This window comes from Camelina sativa, chromosome 6 (assembly GCF_030686135.1).
Source record: "Camelina sativa cultivar CO46 ecotype springtype chromosome 6, ASM3068613v1".
Taxonomy (NCBI): domain Eukaryota; kingdom Viridiplantae; phylum Streptophyta; class Magnoliopsida; order Brassicales; family Brassicaceae; genus Camelina; species Camelina sativa.
The window spans coordinates 26,878,106-26,894,474 of NC_141885.1; the positions used below are offsets into that span (position 1 = coordinate 26,878,106).

Below are 16,369 nucleotides of genomic sequence, written 5' to 3' on the forward strand. Positions count from 1 at the left end.
AGAGATGAAGAAGAAGAAGATGTCGCCTAATAATATTAAACCGACAATTAGAGTGAGTGAGTGGCCTCATCTCTGACTTTTTTTGACTTTACTACTGTTTTTTCACATTGTGGTGCTCGCTCTCTCACAGTCTTACTCCCACCCAATCACGGCCTTTCCTTTCTAATCTACTCTCCTTATTTAAAAGTAAAACATATTTAAAAATTAGTGATCATCATAATGTGCAACATTTGCTTCAATAGTTGACCTAGTAATTTAATAGTAGTATCCGATATTTCTATGTTCCTTTTGTTGTCATACATGTTTTAAGGTTTAAGTTAATACCAAAAAAAAAAGAAAAAGAGAGTACTCTATTATTGTAAGGTTGTATAGTTCATATGTGATTTGTGAATATATCTCATGTAATTAAAAAAAGATGATTAGATTCTCTAGTCTCTACCATAAATAATCGGAATTGTACATGCTGATGAGAAATGATTAGTTAAGAAATTAGTTAGTTAGTATATTTTCAAATAGGTATCATTAGGCAATGAAAGCAGAAAGAATAATATGGAGATTAGCATATAAATCCTTGTAATGATAATTAATTTTGATTTATCTTATTATAAATAAATTTAACCTTTTTGTCACTATTGCAGTAAAGAATTGTAGTAAATTCCCCAAATAAAATTAAATAAAGGTTTCAAATCCCAATAAAAAATGTATGAAAAAGAGAGGAATGTTCCAGTTCAGTAAAATATCCCTTTTTCTATAAAGGTTGACAGTAAAACATTTTTTTTTTTAAAACACCTAAGGAAATTTCCAGAAAAAGATTCTGACAAGAAAATATTAACAGAGAAAAAGAAAGCAACTAATCTTATGAAAGTAGAATCCAAAATTCTTTCTTACTTGTCTCTATTTATATAAATCAATTTATAAAAAAAAAAGAAAAATGGGTCCTTTTAGTTTTTGATGAAGGTTATGCCAAAGTGTTGTTATTAGTGCCCAGAATTAAACGCAATCCAAAAAATCCCCTCCTCTCCTCTCAAAAAATAAAGAAGAAGAAGAAACCTTCTCATCTTCCTCCAAAGATTCTCTCTTTCTGTAAAAGAAAGTAGAAGAAAGCTTAAACCTTTTGCTGTGTGTTTCTTTTGTTAACCATGGCTGCTAACTCGACAAGGGTTAGTTTCTTCTTGGTTCTTGTAATGACGGTGGCGATACTCGTTCCTTCTTCTTCAGTTGTCTCCGGTGGAAATGGGGTTTCTGATCTTAAAATCAGTACTCACTTGAAACGACTCAACAGACCAGCTCTCAAATCGATTCAGGTAAAAAAAAAAAAAAAATTACTGAGAGATTGACAAACTCCAGAAAGTTTCATTCTTTTTAGCTGATAATCTATTTTTTTTTTTTTGGGGTTTTAAAAAACAGAGTCCAGATGGAGATATAATCGACTGTGTCCCAATCACTGACCAACCAGCTTTTTCTCATCCTCTGCTTACTAATCACACTCTCCAGGTTTCTCATTTGTTTCTGTTCCTATTTTTTTTGTGGCTTTTGTTCTGAATAGTTCTGACATTGCTGTTGTTTTTGATGTTTATTATAGATGTGGCCAAGTTTCAACCCAGCTAGTGTATTTAGTGAGAGTAAAGTTTCATCAAAAACCAAGAATCAGCACTCTCGTCCTATACATCAGCTTTGGCATGTGAATGGGAGATGTCCAGAGAACACTGTTCCCATCAGAAGGACCACCGAACAAGATCTTTTCAGAGCAAGTGCCGTCGAGAATTACGGTATGAAGAATCAGAAAAGTATCCCTAAACCTAAAAAATCTCTTGAGCCACCTAATGTTCTCACACAAAATGGTCATCAGGTAATATATTTATGTTCTTCACATTTTGAATTAGTTTTTGGCTGTTCTTGTTCTGTCCATTATTAACCCTTTTTTTGGTGTTGATTTTAGCATGCGATAATGTATGTGGAAGACGGGGTGTTCTACGGGGCTAAAGCAAAGATAAATGTGTGGAAACCGGATGTGGAAATGCCTAATGAGTTTAGCTTAGCTCAGATTTGGGTTTTAGGTGGAAATTTTAACTCTGATCTCAATAGCATTGAAGCTGGCTGGCAGGTATATTCTTTTTTGTTCTTTTGGTAATTTTGTCCGGAATAAAAGAAACTCTTCTTGATTCAAAGATTTGTGTTTTCAGGTCAGCCCACAATTGTATGGTGATACTCGCACCAGACTCTTCACTTATTGGACTGTAAGTTTCTAACAATAAGACTTCCTTTTGTTTTTGTGTGTTTTGGCTTAGTTTTTTTAAAAAATCATACTTTTTGTCTCTCCCTTGTGAAAACAGAGTGATGCATACCAAGGCACAGGCTGCTATAATCTTCTATGCTCAGGGTTTGTTCAAATCAACAGAGAAATAGCAATGGGTGGATCAATCTCTCCTTTATCAAACTTTGGAAACTCTCAGTATGACATTACCATACTTATCTGGAAGGTAATAAAAACCAACAACAAAACCCTCATTATTACCATCTCTGAAACTAGATGATACGGATCAGTTTTGGTTATAAGATTGGTTTGAGAAAATATTAAGTTTTGGTTTTTTTCTCAGGACCCAAAAGAAGGACATTGGTGGTTACAATTTGGAGAGAAGTACATAATCGGATACTGGCCAGCTTCACTCTTCTCTTACTTATCAGAAAGTGCATCGATGATCGAATGGGGAGGTGAAGTGGTTAACTCACAGTCCGAGGATGGACAACACACGACCACTCAGATGGGAAGTGGACGGTTTGCAGAGGAAGGTTGGGGTAAAGCGAGTTACTTCAAGAACGTTCAAGTAGTCGATGGATCGAATGAGTTGAGAAACCCTGAAAATCTTCAAGTCTTTACTGATCAAGAGAACTGTTACAATGTGAAAAACGGCAATGGAGGTTCTTGGGGAAGTTACTTCTACTATGGTGGTCCTGGGCGAAACCCTAATTGCCCTTAAAAGATGTGATCTACTTGCTCACATCGCAGATCATTCTAAAATCAATTGTATAAAACATATATATAAATATATATATACACATTCTTAAGTATATTAATTTCAGGTTTGAAGAGCGGTTTATGGTAATAGTATTAAATTTCTACAGAGTTTGGTTTGTTTGAGAGTGTTTCCTCTGTTTCCATGGAGTGAAGAGTATATAAAATTTCATTAAAGAACATGGTCCCCATGTGTATGTACGTATACTGAAATGAAATGATCACATTTAATTAATTTTGTATATGAGTATGAGTGGTACTTTGTTTTCAGTGTGACCTGTGTTATTGCCTTGTCTGTAATCAGTCATGGAGATGGGACTTTTGGTTTTGGATCTTCATTAATCATCAGTCATGTATAAACAGTATCTATTGGAATTATTGGACAAACTTCATTTAGACTTGATATTAATTAGAAACCCTGTTAATAATTCTTAAGACTAAACAGATCTCTTTTAATGTTTCTCTTTGTTAACATTATCATACGAATAAAGAGTCGTCAAATAATATTATCTAGATAAGATAGATCTATCAATATTTTTTTTTTTTTTTTTTTTTGAACGAACAATCCATTAATATATTCATGCAGGAACAAAATTTGAAGTTAGGACAGTCTACAGTTTCAATTCCTTCATTTGTTTATTTATTTGATGTGCATATAAATAATACACACATATATTCAGGTACACAGATTCACAATGGGAATTTTATAAACACAACTAAGAAAATTAAATGAATATTTTTAGCATTTATTTCTTAGCAGTTAAAATTCACAATTTAGAAAGTAAAAATCTTAAATTTCATATTAAATTTCATAGTTTTCATCTAAGTGGATTACAGATCTATCTTCTCATGGTGTCTGTTTAAAAGTCAACGAAAAATGTGGGCCTCAAGCCACAAGAGAGTTGACTTCGATCGTGTTGACGAGTTCTCAGTTGAAAAGTTTATAATCAATTAAACATAGTAAGAGAAGTATAATTAATTTTACTAAATATTCAATGGTAATCAAAAGAAAAGAATGTACCTACCCGACCATATTTTAAATTCATGTCGATATTTTATAATGAACTGGTGCAGTTACAAGTTCGTGACCTCACACGGAATGGTTCATGATGACAGACGAACAAATGATTTAACAAATAATTTATAAAGATAACGTCCAAGACTAGGTTACTAAATTTTAATATTTGAAAAAAGAATGCATAACTGGTTCAGTTTGTTTGGTCAAATGTCAGTTTATGTTCGCAAAAATTATCTGGCCGGTTAACCAAATCAATGGTTAACCGGACCTAAATATTTTGGATTCAAATAATGTGAGTGGTGAAAAACCTGGAGTACCATTATAAAAACTTCAGTCAACGATTTGGCAAACATTTTATATACTAACCTTAATATTGACAGGGAAATTTTGGGTATTATTAATATATGTATGGTTAGACTTTATACCAAAATAAAAAAATATGGCTAGAGTTGAGAACAAATATTATTAATTTATGAAACATAAGCAATCTACTCCTATATATAAAATCCAACGAGTAATGTCTAAAAGTTTTGCTAAGAACTGCGTATGTAATTAACCATGATGAGAATGACCAGCTTCATAGTAGTGCTACTTCTGATTGTGGTGACAGGTGCGATATCAGCTATTTGCGTTGATGGAAACAAATTCTTCGACCAACAGGAAATCAAACTACATAGACATATGAAACGGCTCAATAAGCCGGCTCTTAAATCCATTCAGGTATCTTACACAAATTCTATATGCAAATTTCATAACAATTATTTAGAAACTTTATCACATCAATTCTTTTTCGTTTTAATTAAATCTTATTTATAGAGTGAAGATGGAGATGTAATAGATTGTGTTCCTATCACTAATCAACCAGCTTTTGATCATCCTTTACTTAAAAACCATAACATTCAGGTTTGGCTCTTTTCCCCGTCTCTCTATTCTTTTATAACATGACTTTTTGAAACCATTGCGACGAAAAGTTCAAATTTGTAGATGAGGCCGAGTTTCTACCCGGTAAGTGATTCAACGTACACCAAGAGAGAGGCCGAGACTATAACTCAGGTTTGGCACAAGACGGGAGAGTGTCCCAAAAACACTGTTCCAATCAGAAGAACTAAGAAAGAAGATCTCTTAAGACCGGAATCCATCAGCAGTTTTGGGAGAAAGTCTCAACAAAGTATCCCAAGAACTACAACCTTTGATCCAACATTAGGTCATCAGGTACAACTACATGCACACACACACACATTGACACATGTCATCATGTGTATTATTGTTACTGTCATGTAGCTTACAATTTTCATATATTTTGGAATGGTTTAAGTACGCTTTGATGGGTGTGAGGAATGGAAAATTTTATGGGACAGAAGTTGCAATAAATCTGTGGAAACCATATGTCCAAATTCCCAAAGAATTTAGCTTGGCTCAGACTTGGGTTATTTCCGGAAATGGCTCTAGTCTTAACACCATTGAGGCTGGTTGGCAGGTAGGTTTGGTTCCTTCTTGACTACATCTTTTTTTTTGTTCTTATGCAAAACACGTAGCTGATTCTTCTACCTTTGTTTATCTTAATATATAGGTTTATCCAGAATTATATGATGACAATAATCCCAGATTCTTTGTTTATTGGACGGTAAGCCTTTTAACATACTTATCTCTTATATATATCGAACACTATTTTGAAAATTCAAACGATTAACTAGTTTGTCGATCTTGAATGGAACTATAAACTATAACTAGTTTTTTTTCTTCTTCTTCTTTCTTTTAACATTGGTCTATAAAATTATGCATCTAAGACTTTGACTTTTATGAAATCTTGTATTTTCCGGGAATAGCGCGATGGTTACCGAAAAACAGGGTGCTACAACCTCCTCTGCTCTGGTTTTGTTCAAACAAGTAATCGATACACCGTCGGTGGGTCGATCACCACCATGTCACGTTACCGTGGAGCTCAATACGACCTATCCATACTTATATGGAAGGTAATAACATAATTATATATCACCTCAACAATATGAGATTCATATATTCAACGTAACTTCAATGGCAAGATATACCTTAGGACCGAAAAACAGGAAACTGGTGGCTCAGGGTCAATGAAAAAGACGTAATTGGGTATTGGCCAGGCTCGTTGTTCAATTCTCTAGGAAGAGAAGCTACGAGGGTTGAATGGGGAGGTGAAATCATTAACTCGAGGACCGGTGGGAGACACACAACCACGGATATGGGAAGTGGACATTTTGCAGACGAAGGTTTTAAGAAAGCAAGCTATTTCAGGAATCTTATGATAGTTGATGGAACCAATACTCTTAGAGAACCACAAGGACTTTACTTCTTTGCTGATAAGCACAACTGTTACAATGTTAAGGCAGGGAATGGTGGAACTTCTTGGGGGACTCATTTCTTCTACGGTGGTCCTGGTCGAAACGTTAAGTGTCCATGATTTGGATACGTGCGTGTAGATTTTTACATACTTTGTATGTACATTATTATGAATAAAAACATGTGATAGTCATTGAAGAATAATAATCCACGTCACCAGAGATGTTTCTATCTATCATTAATTCGATTTCAAACACCGTTTGTTTTATCAAAAGAAAAAGAAAAAAACAATATTTCAACAGTCTGTTGTTAACAACGAATTGAAATAATTCGAGAATAATAAAGACAACACATATTGATAATAATAAGTTAACTAAAACACAGCTGTTTGAGATAAAATTCAAAAAAAAAAAAATGTATAACATTGCACGTTTAATAAATGTAAATTAAACCATGCTCGTTATTCTTTGACTAGGATTCGTTTGGACAGAAAATTTATTAGAGCATCTTTTATATTTAATTTAATTTTAATTTAATTGAGTGTCTAAAAAAGATACTAATCTCAAAATTTTAAATTACTATTATGTGTATAATAATTACAATGTTTTGCCATGATGCCGATGGTGTTATATTATTCATAACAAACAAATCCCAGGAAAAAAAATTGATCTCAACAAGCAAAAGAGAAATATTTATACGTAATGGTTAAACGTGCAAAACATTACTCAAATTCTATAACAAACTGTGATGATGAGCGTCGATCGAATCAAAGGCCAAACAACCCTAATAGTGATTTGCGATGACTTTTCGTTTCACAATAAATACCTAACATGTGCTAAGTTGATAAGACCAAATCATCTGTATGTGGTTGATCTAACTCGACCTACAGTATTGATTCTGTCCCCATTTCCCTTTACGTCTATCTTTACCACAACACCAATCAAAAAGACATTATTTTTCCTCGGTTTTGGACTAGTGAATCTCAAAAATGGGTAACAGCTCATCTGCTCAAAGTACATCACCATCTTTGCCGATTGATTCCACGTTCAATCTCCCTTCTCCATTACCATCTTGGCCTTCAGGTTCATGTTTTGATTTCTATTTGTTGTTTGTCCTGTATTTTCACATCTGTTTTTAGCTCTGCTTTTGCCTTGTTTATGGAATTATGGAGTTTTGTTTTGATTTTTGCAGGAGAAGGATTTGCGAAAGGCAAAATAGATTCGGGAGGTCTTGAAGTCTGCCAAGTAGAAACATTTAAAAAAGTATGGACTGCATACGAAGGAGGACAAGATAATCTCGGAGCCACTTTCTTTGAGCCGTCTTCAGTACCTCAAGGCTTTTCGATTCTCGGCTTCTACGCTCAACCTAATAACCGCAAGCTTTTCGGATGGACGCTTGTCGGAAAAGACCTGTCCGGCGACTCTTTAAAACCGCCTGTGGATTATCTTCTTCTTTGGAGCGGCAAATCTACAAAGGTAGAGAACAACGGGGCCGAAACTGGATACTTTTGGCAGCCTGTACCTCCGGATGGCTACAATGCAGTGGGTCTAATTGTGACAACTTCGGATGAGAAACCTCCTCTAGACAAGATCCGTTGTGTTCGTTCCGACCTGACTGATCAATCCGAGTCTGACGCTCAGATATGGGAAACTAATGGGTTTAGGGTTTCAAGTTCTAAACCTGTTAACAGAGGAACACAAGCCTCTGGAGTCTGTGTTGGCACGTTCTTCGCAAGCTCTACAAACCCGACTTTACCCTGTCTGAAAAACAACAAGTTCGATTTTTCTTGTATGCCAAGCAAGCCCCAGGTCGATGCTCTGTTTCAAGCTTACGCCCCTTGGATCTATTTTCACGAAGATGAGAAGTACCTCCCAGCGTCTGTCAACTGGTTCTTCAACAACGGTGCCTTGCTTTACAAGAAAGACGATGAATCAAACCCAGTTCCAGTTGAACCAAACGGTTTAAACCTTCCCCAAGGTGAATCCAACGACGGTCTCTATTGGTTAGACCTACCTGTAGCTCCCGACGCAAGAAAACGAGTTCAAGGTGGTGATTTACAGAGCATGGAAGTGTATCTTCATATAAAACCCGTTTACGGTGGAACCTTCACAGACGTAGCCGTGTGGATGTTTTATCCGTTCAACGGCCCATCACGGGCTAAACTGAAGGCCATTACAATCCCGTTGGGGAGAATCGGCGAACATATTGGAGACTGGGAACATTTCACTCTCCGAATAAGTAACTTCAACGGCAAGCTACATAGGATGTATCTGTCGCAGCACAGCGGAGGAAAGTGGATCGATGCTCCGGAGATCGAGTATCAAGGCGGAGGAAATAAACCGGTGGCTTATGCTTCTTTGAACGGACATGCAATGTACTCAAAACCGGGACTTGTGTTGCAAGGCAAAGACAATGTGGGGATTAGGAACGATACCGGAAAGAGTGAAAAGGTGATTGATACGGCTGCTAGATTCAGCGTTGTTGCAGCGGAGTATATGAGAGGAGGAGAAGTGGAGGAGCCGGCTTGGTTGAATTACATGAGACATTGGGGACCAAAAATTAATTATGGTCATGAAGATGAGATTAGAGGAGTGGAGAAGATTATGGTTGGGGAGGGTCTTAAGAACGTGTTTAGGAGTGCGATTAAAGGATTGCCTAATGAGGTCTTTGGAGAGGAAGGACCTACTGGTCCAAAGCTGAAACGGAATTGGTTAGGCGATGAAGTTTGAATCTCCTCGTTTATTTGCTTGGTTTTGTGAATCTATCCTTATTTTTCTGTAATATGAGAACACCTTTTTTTCGTTTTGTGATGTTTCGTAAGTTACCTTTAGGTTTCCTTTATTTCTCTTCTTGCCCACAAAATGATTTGGTCAAGAATGTATTTTTCAGAATATTAATTGTTTTGTTAGAAGAAAAAAAAAATGTCTTCCATCTCAAATTAAGACGTTGTATTTTCACATAATATTTTTACGTAACTCATACGTACAAAAACTGAGTTATTTCTCTTGAGATAGGCAAAAGTAATATTAATCAAAGGGTACGTAGTTAATTAGATTCCCAATTTTGAATAGGTCAGAGTGCATATTATGGGAATTACACGGTCTTTTCAATTGTCATGATCGGAAATTACTTATGTCCTTTTAAATCAATAACGCGTTTCTTCACAAGATCGGAAATTACTTATGTCCTTTTAAATCAATAACGCGTTTCTTCACAAGATCGGAAATTACTTATGTCATTTTAAGTCATGAGTCAATTTTATTGATTTTCATGCATGGTGTTATTAATGTAACCAGTAACCACTAAATCTATCACAAAATAATAAAAGTCTTTTAGCTCTATAATTTCATAATTTTTAGAATATTTGATAAAGTCAATGAGTCAACTCTTAATATGCACCTATAAATTTCAAAGAGTATTTGAATAAAAATTATAGAAATACAAAGAGTGCTACCTAAAAGTATTGTGTTAACATGATGGGAATGGCCGGTTTAGCGGTAGCTCTGATGGTAATAACATCACTGACAATCGCTACTTGCGCCGATGGAAAAGATTTCTTTCATCATCCGGAAATTAAAGTACGAAGATTTTTGAAGCAGCTTAACAAGCCAGCTCTTAAATCCATTAAGGTATCTTATACAAATTCCATATGCTGATATGCATCTACTCCATGCTTTGAATATTCTCAGCAAGAAAAAGAATAAAAAAACTGAGACTAACTTTTGCTTTAATCTTTCGTACAGAGTGAAGATGGAGATATAATTGATTGTGTTCCAATCGCTATCCAACCAGATTTTGATCATCCCTCGCTCATAAATCACACCATTCAGGTTTGCTATCATTTACCATCTCTGTTTTGTTTACACATGCATGATCGTGTTAAACCAGGAAATTTTCTCACGTAGATTAAACCAAGTTTTATCCCGGAAGGTGAAGGTGACTCTACGTACACCAAGAAGAAGAAAAAGCCTACTCAAGTATGGCACAAAGATGGAGAGTACTGCCCAGAAAACACTGTCCCCATAAGAAGAACAAAAAAAGAAGATATCTTACGAGCAAAATCTCTTGAAAGTTTTGGGAAAAAGAGTCATCAATACATTCCTGAAGATACATCCTCTAATCCAAATTTTCACCATGAGGTACAACATTTATGTGTTGCCCCTTTTCAAATACTCCTTTCTAGCTAAGCTAAGTTACACTTATACTTATACTCAAGGGTAGGTGTAGCTTAATTTTTTGTAGTACATATATCTGATCCGTTTAAATTGATATATTTTTTCTATGTATTTTATTGATTTATATCCGTTTTAAAGCTACCCAGACATTCAATGTTTATATTTATATCTGTAAAAATTTGGATATTTGATTGAATATATGTACTTTTTTTGAAAAAAATTATTAGTATACGTCACTTAAAGTAAATACTGATTTAATAATTAATTTGGCAAAGAAAACTCTTTTTTTTAAAAAACTAAATGCAAGAGATGCATGTAAAAGTTATTCATATATTCATAGTAGAGACTGAGTGACTATTTTCATTTAAATTTTAGTAAAATGTTATTTACTTTGTATCTGACGAATAATATTGATTTATACTTTTTTTTTTGTCACCATATTGATTTATACTTAATTAATAGTAATTTCTTTTACTTCGTCAAAATTTTTTTTTGTATCTGGAATCTTTTATTCAAATCAAATTTAACCGGATAAGAAACTAACTGAAATGGTTAATTATTCCCATACTAATATTGTATGACCAATCGGCCCGATCCTAATCAATCTTTCCCCGGTTTGGTACGCGTACATGGGTGTGAAAAACGGAAAGTTTTACGGGACAAAAGCCTCGATAAATATATGGAAACCAGATGTAGCAACTCCCGACGAGTTCAGCTTGTCTCAGACTTGGCTCGTATCTGGAATTGGCACTAGTCGTAACACTATTGAAGCTGGTTGGCAGGTTTGGTCTTCCATCCTTAACATAGTAACGACATCTTGTTCATATATTTTCTGGACATATCATAAATATTTAACACCAACTTTTGTTTGCCTTAATTTATAGGTTTATCCAGGAGTGTACGGTGATAATAATCCTAGGTTATTTGTTTACTGGACGGGAAGTTCCCATTTTTCAACTAACACAAAAAAAAAAAAAAAAAAAATTTGCCGGCTAACTAGGCTAAATTAACACCACATATATTACCATCATAACCAGATCTAATGATTCGTTCAAAGAAACAAAAAAAAAAAAGCAGATCAATGATACGAATCTAAAATCAAAATATGTTTTATTTTGGTGGCTTAAGCTTGAGACATATCTAGTCGGATACTGGCCGAGCTTCATAGTTCCAAAGCTAGCAGATTCAGCACGGAAGATCGTATGGGGAGGTGAAATTACACATTATGTTGAAGGCAGAGGGGAACACACGCTACCGCAAATGGGGAGTGGCCATTTCGCAGAAGAAGGTTTTAAGAAGGCGGCTTATTTCAATTGCATAGAGTACATCGATAAATCTAATAATCCTATCACACCCTTTGCTCAAAATCTCGAAGCAATCATTACTCGGCCCGAATGCTATAACCTCAAGGTTGGCTCTAGCCGAAGGTGGGGAGCTTACATTTTTTACGGCGGACCTGGACATAACCCTCAATGCCTATGAGAGATTATGCTAACTAGATTTTAAGTTGTATTTTTACTAGGAAAATGAAGTACCTGTCGATGCGTTTGATTTTGAGAAGAGAATTATTTCTAAACTTCTAATCTTTTGAATATACTAATGTACCTCCTCAAAATGTTTTTCCTTGCTTCATCAGTAATGCATAGGCCTTAGATTTCTTCTATATATATTTCACGATCCTTAAATTAATTAGATAACATTTTAAACCAAGAAAAATACAGAGATTGTGTTATCCGATTAATTGGGCACATAATAAATAATAAATGTCCAATAATTATCCAATTTCTATTATGTGGAATAATACGACTTGCTGGAATTGACTCCGCTTAAGTATGGAATACCAATACGGACAATTTTCTATGGGTCAGTGTCGGTCTTCTTTGTTAGTTTTTTCACATATGCGTATATTCGTAAACAAAAAAAAAACATTTAACGGAAAACTAAAGAATTGATCGCCCACGTAAGTATTATCGCTATTAAAAATTATAAATAACATTCTTGTGGGAATATCCATTTCCTTGCACAACTTTATCCAAAGGTTTGTCTATATAATGGCAAAGTAATATAACGCAAAACATGAGCAAATCACAAAATTTTCCTATTTCTTTCACCTAGTTTAGAATATTTTTACAATTAATTTTCCTATTCTATACTACCTAAAGGGTGGTAAAAAATTAACGGGTCAATATGATATTTTACTATACTTGGCTCTCTATGTGTTTAATAAAAGATGAGGGTGAGGACATAAGTTCTTGGTGATGACTATGAGCGTCGTCGATGAGCAGCTCTCCCATGGATTTTCATAGCAAACTATGAGATAATAAGAATGATGCTTAACATAATAACACTAGAATCATACTACACATAAGAATCAACTCAAAACTCTCAAAACAAATAGAAAAATGTAAAGCCAATCAGCCAGCCAGCCAAAAAAAAAATCATTGTACACATAGAATGGTGGTAGTAACTTTTTATAAGATAAATCTGTTGGCTCTAACATATGCATTTTATATTATTTGATTTAGGATACATAATTAAACTCGTCTAGAAAAACTAGGCACACACAGAATTTTAAAATTCTAAGCGAGTACCTATAGTTTTTGGATTTTTTTTGTTTTCTAAGTTTTTTGTTAAGATCATAGGAATTCTTTGCCCAAAAAAAAAGATCATAGGAATTCGGTGAGAAATTCGTATATAATTTGGTCCACATGATTAAAGATGTCCACTAAAACTAAAATACTTACATTATGAACGACACTACCATGAACTAATTTATGGTATATATTTGTTATGTTTTTGATTGGTGGCATTAATTTGGTGGAGGTGGTTAGAGACAATTGGGCACAACCCGTTTTTGTTAACCATAGTCTATAGATATTAGATACGTTTAAAGAGGTCATTTTTTTATTAAATACTGTACAGTTCTTTTTTATTAAAGACTATTTTATATACAATATTAATGAAATAATAGAAAATGATAAATGGAATTAATAGAAACTCAATACACAACAAATAAGGTAAAAAATCTGTAGAAAATAATGAAGATGATGAAACTGGATAAGTAAAAACTTTTATATATAAAAAGAAAATAAAAAATGTTAAGTACATTACATCATAATTTTATGTTAAAAAGAATTGGATAAAGATGAAATGACAATAAAGATGGAATATACTAGATCGTACATATACTAATAATGATCTGATCAATAATTTGCTAATATCTATACTAGTATAAATTTATAATGTAACACGTGATATCTCTCTATATATAAAAGAGAAGTCTGGGGAACTTACATTTTATATGGCGGACCTGGACCTAACCCTCAATGCCTATGAGAGATTAGGTTAACAAGATCTTTAATTGTACTTTTTACTAGGAAAATGAAGTACCCGTCGATGCGTTTGATTTTGAGAAGTGACATGATGTTTCAAATTTTCTTTACAAGATGTTTGTGACAACCTTTTCAGAATTGATTTCTATGATAGAACTTAGTAGCGTTCTAAAGAATGTGTAAACTATTGAAGACTAACAAATTGGTTTTGCGTTTTAAGTAAAAAAAAAGTCGTATCAATATTATACGACTGACTTTTAATAAGCACCACCACGTTTCTTTTGTTGGATAAACGTAACAAAGTCGTTGTCACTTGTCATTAATTCACTTATCAAGTGCTACCTTGCACGATTTGTAACTTGCAGAAAACAGAACAAAGAAGGATATGATAAATTTATGTATATTTAGTATAAAACCTTGCACGACACCTTCCGTTAGATCGATCAGCTTTGACTTCTACGTTTAAGTTTGCGTTTTTAACATTCACAAAAAAAAAGAGTATGCTTTACACTTATCCTCTCTTTCTTGTTTCTAAGCAATTGACACCAAGTTTATATACAAACCCATGACTCCAAGTTTCCTCTGTTTCTAACAACCAAAAAAGGTATCCTTTGTTGACATATCTGTTATCTGTACATCAACCTTCCTGTGTATGTTCCGCTATCCGAAATATGGGAAATTGTCTTTCAATATCAGATCCTTCTCTTGAAGATGGATCAAAGAAGATTCTCAAAGCACTTCCGGTCGAAACTCCCTTCAAGTTTCCCTCACCATTGCCTACTTTTACTCAAGGTTTGTATCGCTTCTCGTTGATCCCTCTCTCTCTCAATTACTTTGCTGATTTTGATTTGACTTGCAACATCAGGTGACGGTTTTGCGAAACGAACCATTGACTTGGGAGGTGGTCTGGAGGTTAGTCAAGTTTCGACATTCAACAAAGTTTGGTCCACTTATGAAGGAGGACCAGACAATCTCGGAGCCACATTCTTTGAACCATCTTCATTCCCTTCCGGTTTCTCCATCCTTGGTCACTATGCTCAACCAAACAACCGTAAACTCTTTGGTTGGGTACTCACAGCTAGAGATCTTTCCAGCAACACCTTGAAACCCCCAGTGGATTACACCCTCGTCGGAAACACCGAGTCACTGAAGATCAAACAAGACGGACCTGGTTATTTCTGGCAGCCCGTTCCACCTGATGGATATCAAGCCGTTGGTCTAATAGTCACAAACTCCTCACAAAAGCCACCTCTAGACAAAGTAGGCTGCGTTCGATCAGATCTAACCGAACAATGTGAAGCTGATACATGGATATGGGAAACAAACGGAGTCAACATCTCAAATCTAAGACCAACCACAAGAGGAACACAAGCTACAGGTGTCAGTGTAGGTACATTTACATGGCAAACCCAAAACTCCCCTCCTCCATCATTATCTTGCTTAAAGAATACAAATTTCGACTTCTCTACAATGCCTAATGAGTCCCAAATCAAAGAACTGTTCCAAACTTATTCTCCATGGGTCTACTTCCACCCAGACGAAGATTATCTACCTTCCTCTGTTAACTGGTACTTCAACAACGGAGCATTGCTATACAAGAGATGCGAAGAATCAAAACCAATACCTATCGAATCAAACGGTTCTAATCTTCCACAAGGCGGATCAAACGATGGATCATACTGGCTAGACCTACCAATAGACAAAAACGGTAAAGAGAGAGTTAAAAAAGGAGACTTACAAAGCACAAAAGTGTATCTTCACATCAAACCAATGCTCGGAGCAACATTCACAGACATATCGATCTGGATCTTTTACCCTTTCAATGGTCCTGCACGAGCTAAAGTCAAATTCGTAAATCTACCGTTGGGGAGGATCGGAGAACACATTGGAGATTGGGAACACGCGACGTTACGGATCAGTAACTTCACCGGAGAGCTATGGCGAGTGTTTCTATCGCAGCACAGCGGTGGAGTTTGGATCGAGGCTTGCGATTTAGAGTTCCAAGGAGGAAGTAACAAACCTGTAGCTTACGCATCGCTTCACGGTCACGCTATGTATCCGAAACCTGGATTGGTGTTGCAAGGAGACGATGGGGTTGGGATAAGGAACGATACGGCGAAGAGTAAAAAAGTGATTGATGCTGGATTAGGGTATGAGGTGATTGCGGCGGAGTATGACGGCGGAGGAGTGGTTGAGCCGCCGTGGGTTAATTATTTAAGGAAGTGGGGACCCAAGATTGATTATGATGTTGATGATCAGGTTAAGGGCGTTGAGAGTATATTGCCTGGGTTACTGAAAAAGGCCTTTGTTAAATTTGTCAGCAAGATTCCTGATGAAGTTTATGGTGAAGATGGGCCTACTGGGCCTAAACTTAAGGGAAACTGGGTTGGTGATGAAAGTTAAAAAGATGAATTTGTTTGTTTTTTCTTACTATTTGTTAGTTTGGTAATTAAAATTCTTCTTAACCCTTGTTTATGTGTATATACATAAAAATTAAGTTTGGCCAAGTGAAAAACCA

The 16,369-nt window shown here is 35.2% G+C and overlaps 4 protein-coding genes and 1 non-coding gene across 5 annotated transcripts; all 5 read left to right on the plus strand.

Moving 5' to 3' along the window:
* Nucleotides 1-858: 858 nt before the first annotated feature.
* On the plus strand, nucleotides 859-3,248 carry LOC104793360 (protein neprosin). The gene is made up of 7 exons (XM_010519713.3): nucleotides 859-1,304; nucleotides 1,408-1,494; nucleotides 1,583-1,849; nucleotides 1,940-2,104; nucleotides 2,184-2,237; nucleotides 2,334-2,480; nucleotides 2,598-3,248. Exons 1-7 carry the CDS (start codon nucleotides 1,140-1,142, stop codon nucleotides 2,976-2,978), a joined length of 1,266 nt encoding a protein of 421 aa, XP_010518015.1. The 5' UTR covers nucleotides 859-1,139; the 3' UTR covers nucleotides 2,979-3,248.
* Nucleotides 3,249-4,492: 1,244 nt separating this feature from the next.
* LOC104793361 (protein neprosin) lies at nucleotides 4,493-6,577 on the plus strand. The gene is made up of 7 exons (XM_010519714.2): nucleotides 4,493-4,751; nucleotides 4,848-4,934; nucleotides 5,016-5,243; nucleotides 5,347-5,508; nucleotides 5,602-5,655; nucleotides 5,858-6,004; nucleotides 6,085-6,577. The coding sequence occupies exons 1-7, from the start codon at nucleotides 4,590-4,592 to the stop codon at nucleotides 6,463-6,465; spliced, it is 1,221 nt and encodes a 406-aa protein (XP_010518016.2). The 5' UTR covers nucleotides 4,493-4,589; the 3' UTR covers nucleotides 6,466-6,577.
* Nucleotides 6,578-7,064: 487 nt separating this feature from the next.
* LOC104793362 (hypothetical protein At1g04090) lies at nucleotides 7,065-9,364 on the plus strand. Its single transcript, XM_010519715.3, has 2 exons — nucleotides 7,065-7,426; nucleotides 7,536-9,364. The coding sequence occupies exons 1-2, from the start codon at nucleotides 7,333-7,335 to the stop codon at nucleotides 9,071-9,073; spliced, it is 1,632 nt and encodes a 543-aa protein (XP_010518017.1). The 5' UTR covers nucleotides 7,065-7,332; the 3' UTR covers nucleotides 9,074-9,364.
* A 339-nt stretch (nucleotides 9,365-9,703) lies between these two features.
* On the plus strand, nucleotides 9,704-12,095 carry LOC104793364 (protein neprosin). The gene is made up of 5 exons (XR_015559515.1): nucleotides 9,704-9,973; nucleotides 10,088-10,174; nucleotides 10,250-10,483; nucleotides 11,170-11,301; nucleotides 11,404-12,095. It is a non-coding gene; the product is annotated as a protein neprosin (transcript).
* A 2,197-nt stretch (nucleotides 12,096-14,292) lies between these two features.
* Nucleotides 14,293-16,318, plus strand: LOC104793366 (hypothetical protein At1g04090-like). Its single transcript, XM_010519720.3, has 2 exons — nucleotides 14,293-14,643; nucleotides 14,717-16,318. Exons 1-2 carry the CDS (start codon nucleotides 14,523-14,525, stop codon nucleotides 16,252-16,254), a joined length of 1,659 nt encoding a protein of 552 aa, XP_010518022.2. The 5' UTR covers nucleotides 14,293-14,522; the 3' UTR covers nucleotides 16,255-16,318.
* The last annotated feature ends 51 nt before the right edge of the window (nucleotides 16,319-16,369 follow it).

Bases quoted from the DNA above. Each gene is read 5' to 3' on its own strand.
- LOC104793360 (XM_010519713.3), top strand. From the start codon at position 1,140: ATGGCTGCTAACTCGACAAGGGTTAGTTTCTTCTTGGTTCTTGTAATG. The intron at 1,305-1,407 runs GTAAAAAAAAAA...TTTAAAAAACAG, and splicing joins CAGCTCTCAAATCGATTCAG to AGTCCAGATGGAGATATAAT. The intron at 1,495-1,582 runs GTTTCTCATTTG...TGTTTATTATAG, and splicing joins TTACTAATCACACTCTCCAG to ATGTGGCCAAGTTTCAACCC.
- LOC104793361 (XM_010519714.2), top strand. From the start codon at position 4,590: ATGATGAGAATGACCAGCTTCATAGTAGTGCTACTTCTGATTGTGGTG. The intron at 4,752-4,847 runs GTATCTTACACA...TCTTATTTATAG, and splicing joins CGGCTCTTAAATCCATTCAG to AGTGAAGATGGAGATGTAAT. The intron at 6,005-6,084 runs GTAATAACATAA...GATATACCTTAG, and splicing joins TATCCATACTTATATGGAAG to GACCGAAAAACAGGAAACTG.
- LOC104793362 (XM_010519715.3), top strand. From the start codon at position 7,333: ATGGGTAACAGCTCATCTGCTCAAAGTACATCACCATCTTTGCCGATT. The intron at 7,427-7,535 runs GTTCATGTTTTG...TGATTTTTGCAG, and splicing joins ATTACCATCTTGGCCTTCAG to GAGAAGGATTTGCGAAAGGC.
- LOC104793366 (XM_010519720.3), top strand. From the start codon at position 14,523: ATGGGAAATTGTCTTTCAATATCAGATCCTTCTCTTGAAGATGGATCA. The intron at 14,644-14,716 runs GTTTGTATCGCT...TTGCAACATCAG, and splicing joins ATTGCCTACTTTTACTCAAG to GTGACGGTTTTGCGAAACGA.